A 3,840-nucleotide genomic window follows, 5' to 3' on the forward strand; every position below is an offset into this window, starting at 1 on the left:
TAGTTTCTGAAATCTCATTTAATTGATTACTTGGGATGAAGGGGGAGGGATAGGGTGAAAGAAGAATGGAAAGAAAAGGCTCATTCCCCCTTTTTGTGTTACTCAACTACTTTGTTTTGCTTTTTTAGTTTAGTAGATGTTTTGCATCTACTTAATGCATGTGTAATAAAAGTATAATTAGTTCTTAACTGCTTTAACTTTTCTTTATAGTTATTGGAATATTTTGTTGAAGAGTACTTTGACCAGAATCCTATTAGTCAGGTATGTGCAACCATGCAAGAAACAAATAGCAGAAAACTATTTTAAAAGATAGTTTTGGTTATAACGCTACCAAGTAAACTGTTTTCAATTTATGTACCTTCCCATCCTTTATTCATGTCTAGTGAAATTCTTGTTTCTGCAATTTAAAATTTTAGAAGATTTCTTTTTGTACTTTTTGGCAGAAGTAATGAAAGTACGGGAGTGTTTATAAATTGATGCATCATGTTGTGCTGCTTCATGTTGTGCTGAAGTAAAACTTTTAGAGCCTTGTATGGTTAAACAGTTCTGGTCCATAAAGATGTAAAAAAAATACAGTAAAATTCTAAATAAACTCATTGTAAAACTTCCTAAGAAAAGTTTGGTCTTTTTTTTCCCTTTTCAGATTGGCTTAATTGTAACCAAGAGTAAAAGAGCTGAAAAAATGACAGAACTCTCAGGTAGGGAAGTAGTATTCTTTTCTTAAGTTGCAGATATTTTTGTCCTTTTCATTGGTGTTCTAAGTTCTGCCTGATATACTGCTGAAAATGAAGTTATGTTATCATAATTAGTTTTAATTTAAAAGATAAATTATTGCAAGTTGTTTGAAACCATACTCTACATTTTGATCTGCTTTGATCCAGAATTTCATTGTGCGCTTGTTTGCGATCAAGTCTCGACCAGAATGCAATTCAGATGTGTTCTGGTTTCCCTATAGTTAATTTTCTACCCTGTTTGTTAATTTTGTATGTTACAACATCTGTATTTTTTGTGACATCTGATCAGATGTTAAGAAGTCAAGGTTTGTTTGGTTCCTGCCTGCTGTTAGGCCAGTCTCTGTGGCTTCCGCGGGTTTCATGGAGGAAATTCAGGATCAATCTTTGAACCATGCTTTGAGGATAACAGAGGAAACAAAACTCTTCCTGTTTGTGGGACATGTCACACTCATGTTGAGCGCTTAGTAATACCCAACAGTGATTTTACTCTTTTTTGGCTTCTAAACTTTCTAGCATCTGAGTGCCAATGGAGTAAAAGTCTTCTTTACTCTTTTCTGCATTCTGATCAAAATACCAATTTCTAAGGAAAAATACAGACCTGTTCCACTCTGAAACCAGTCCCTGTTGCTGTACAAGTACACTTCATTACATAAGCACTTTAAATATTTCTGTTCTTTAACTTGTTGTATCAGTTAAATTGATTTCATTTTTTCACTTACAGGAAACTCGAAAAAGCATGTAACTGCTCTGAAGAAAGCAGTGGATATGAACTGCAGTGGAGAGCCTTCTCTATATAATTCCCTAAATTTGGCCATGCAGACTTTAAAGTTAGTATATACAAGGAGGTTTTTTGTTTTCTTTGTGATTGTGACTTTTGAGAGGCAGAATTTTTTCTAAGTAGCATCTTGCATCATGCTGACTTGAGTTTTTAAAAGATGACTATCTCCTCTTACAATACAAATCATTAAGTTAAATACTCTAGTAGTGCAGAAGTTTATTTTCTACCACTAGATGCTTGTATTTAGGGTTGTGTTTCTTACAGAAATGAAATTTGAAAACCAAGTTGATGATGGTATGCAGATATTGTGATGAAAGACACAATTCTTTATTACTGAAGGGCTGGGATATGAGAGAGGACATAGTTAGGGGTTAATAATGTAAGAGAACAGTATTGTGTCACAATAAACTTGTGAGAGTTTTGGCATACTTTAGAAAGATCAGTTTTCAGGTAGGATAGATTCAGAGCACTTTTTTGCAATGTGAGGTATTGAGATGTATCCCAGTTTGTGGAAAACTGAAAAAGAATTACAGCTAAAGATACTGACTGAACAAAGCGGTTAATCAGTGTCATGAAAAGCCATTTAAATACTATCAGGAAGAGAGTTTTCAACTAAGAACTAGAAGTAATTAAAAGTAATGGACTTACACTTAAACCTGATTAGAGTTTTTAAGAAGTCAGGAAGACTTACTACAGTGTGCTAGTTTGGAGATTAATTTTACATGTGAGTATGGCTAAGGTACAAAGGATTCATTACAGGAAATAATCAGGTAACAGCTAGCCAATTAAATACTGTATTTTAGATACTGGAAATTTTGGCTTTCAGAAGGTGAAAATGTGGTGCTCGGACCAGAATCTTACCACAGTTTGTAGAGGACTTCATATCATGTCATCTTCATCTTCTGACTTCAACACATTAAGGTCCTTGGAGATGTTATCATACAAATAGTTTAGTGTGCATAAGTAAATTAACTGTGTGCTTTCCTTAGGCACATGCCAGGACATACAAGCAGAGAGGTTTTGGTAGTCCTCAGCAGTCTGACGACATGTGATCCAGCCAACATCTATGATCTAATTAAGGTACAGAACTGAAGTTTCACTACTGCATTGAACACCCAAGCTGCTGGACAAAACACAGTTGCAGTGTTATCACCAATTAATTTTTGTTTAAGACTTAAACCTTTTTACTGTTTCTTGTTCTGCACATGAATTGAATATGTTTTTTTTCTCTATTTTAAGTGTTTAAAAGCAGTAAAGATCAGAGTATCTGTCATCGGCTTAAGTGCTGAAGTTCGAGTTTGTACAGTACTTGCCCGAGAAACTGGTGGTATGTATCTGAAGTTTAGTAATTATATTACTAACACAGTAATTATATTACTAAACACAGGTTTAAAATCAAAATTAAGTAAGTAATTTATTATATATTTATTGCTGCATTTTGTAATTTTTAAGGATAAGTATTTCCCATTGTGCTGGCAGAAAATTGAAGAGTTGCCCAAATATACAAAATATACAGTAGTAAGTGAAATTACTACCAGCTGGTGGCTGCAGCTCTAGAGAGAAAAAATACATATATTTGCAAACCTTTTGTCCCATATATAAAGCTATGTGGTGTGAAACTTCATCAGTGTAACATGTTAATATCCATTGCTACACTGGTAACTCTTACAGTATCATTACTACCGTTTAATGTTGGAGAAAAAGCTCTGTGTCTTCATATCTAATTGAACATTCTGTTATTACTAGTTTTAAGCCTTGTCATTTAGTGTAGCATTAACAGGGCTGCTTTTTAGGAACAGGTTTGGATAAATTGTGTTTTCTACCTAAGTCGTTTTCTGTCATTTGGAGTATATGTTTGTATTTTTTATTTTGCTCATAACCTGATAGTAAGGCATCTCTTTGTCTGTGACAGGAACGTACCACGTTATTTTGGATGAAAGTCATTATAAGGAACTGCTGATGCACCATGTCAGTCCTCCACCTGCCAGTTCAACTTCTGAGTGCTCCCTTATTCGAATGGGTAGGATATGGATTTGTCAAACTCCTAGCATGAGATTCTGTCTTTTTCTTTATTTGCCTCTTATGTGTAAGGCAATACAAATTGTAAGACGCGTAGTAAAGACATTGTGTAATTTTTTTTTGTTTTAACTTTTATTTTGCTAGGTAAGTATCACTTTTGATGTTGATGTTATTCCTGCATAGTAGTCAGCTTTTAAATAAAGCTTATTAAGACAAATTACTGAACAGAATTTGGAAACAATGAAGTGGAACGATATTGATGGCACAGTAATTGTTATAAATTTAATACTTAGAAATAAAGGGTGAAAA

General features: G+C 33.9%; 1 protein-coding gene across 1 annotated transcript in view; it reads left to right on the plus strand.

Annotated features, from left to right (window-relative positions):
- Nucleotides 1-3,840, plus strand: part of LOC102039711 (general transcription factor IIH subunit 2) — an 11,557-nt gene that overhangs the window by 2,705 nt on the left and 5,012 nt on the right. The window contains exons 5-10 of the mRNA XM_031060281.1: nt 211-261; nt 644-698; nt 1,456-1,561; nt 2,502-2,592; nt 2,752-2,839; nt 3,425-3,532. Coding sequence (XP_030916141.1) covers nt 211-261; nt 644-698; nt 1,456-1,561; nt 2,502-2,592; nt 2,752-2,839; nt 3,425-3,532 — 499 coding nt within the window. The remainder of the gene's footprint in view (nt 1-210; nt 262-643; nt 699-1,455; nt 1,562-2,501; nt 2,593-2,751; nt 2,840-3,424; nt 3,533-3,840) is intronic.

Source organism: Geospiza fortis, unplaced genomic scaffold (genome assembly GCF_000277835.1).
Source record: "Geospiza fortis unplaced genomic scaffold, GeoFor_1.0 scaffold240, whole genome shotgun sequence".
Taxonomy (NCBI): domain Eukaryota; kingdom Metazoa; phylum Chordata; class Aves; order Passeriformes; family Thraupidae; genus Geospiza; species Geospiza fortis.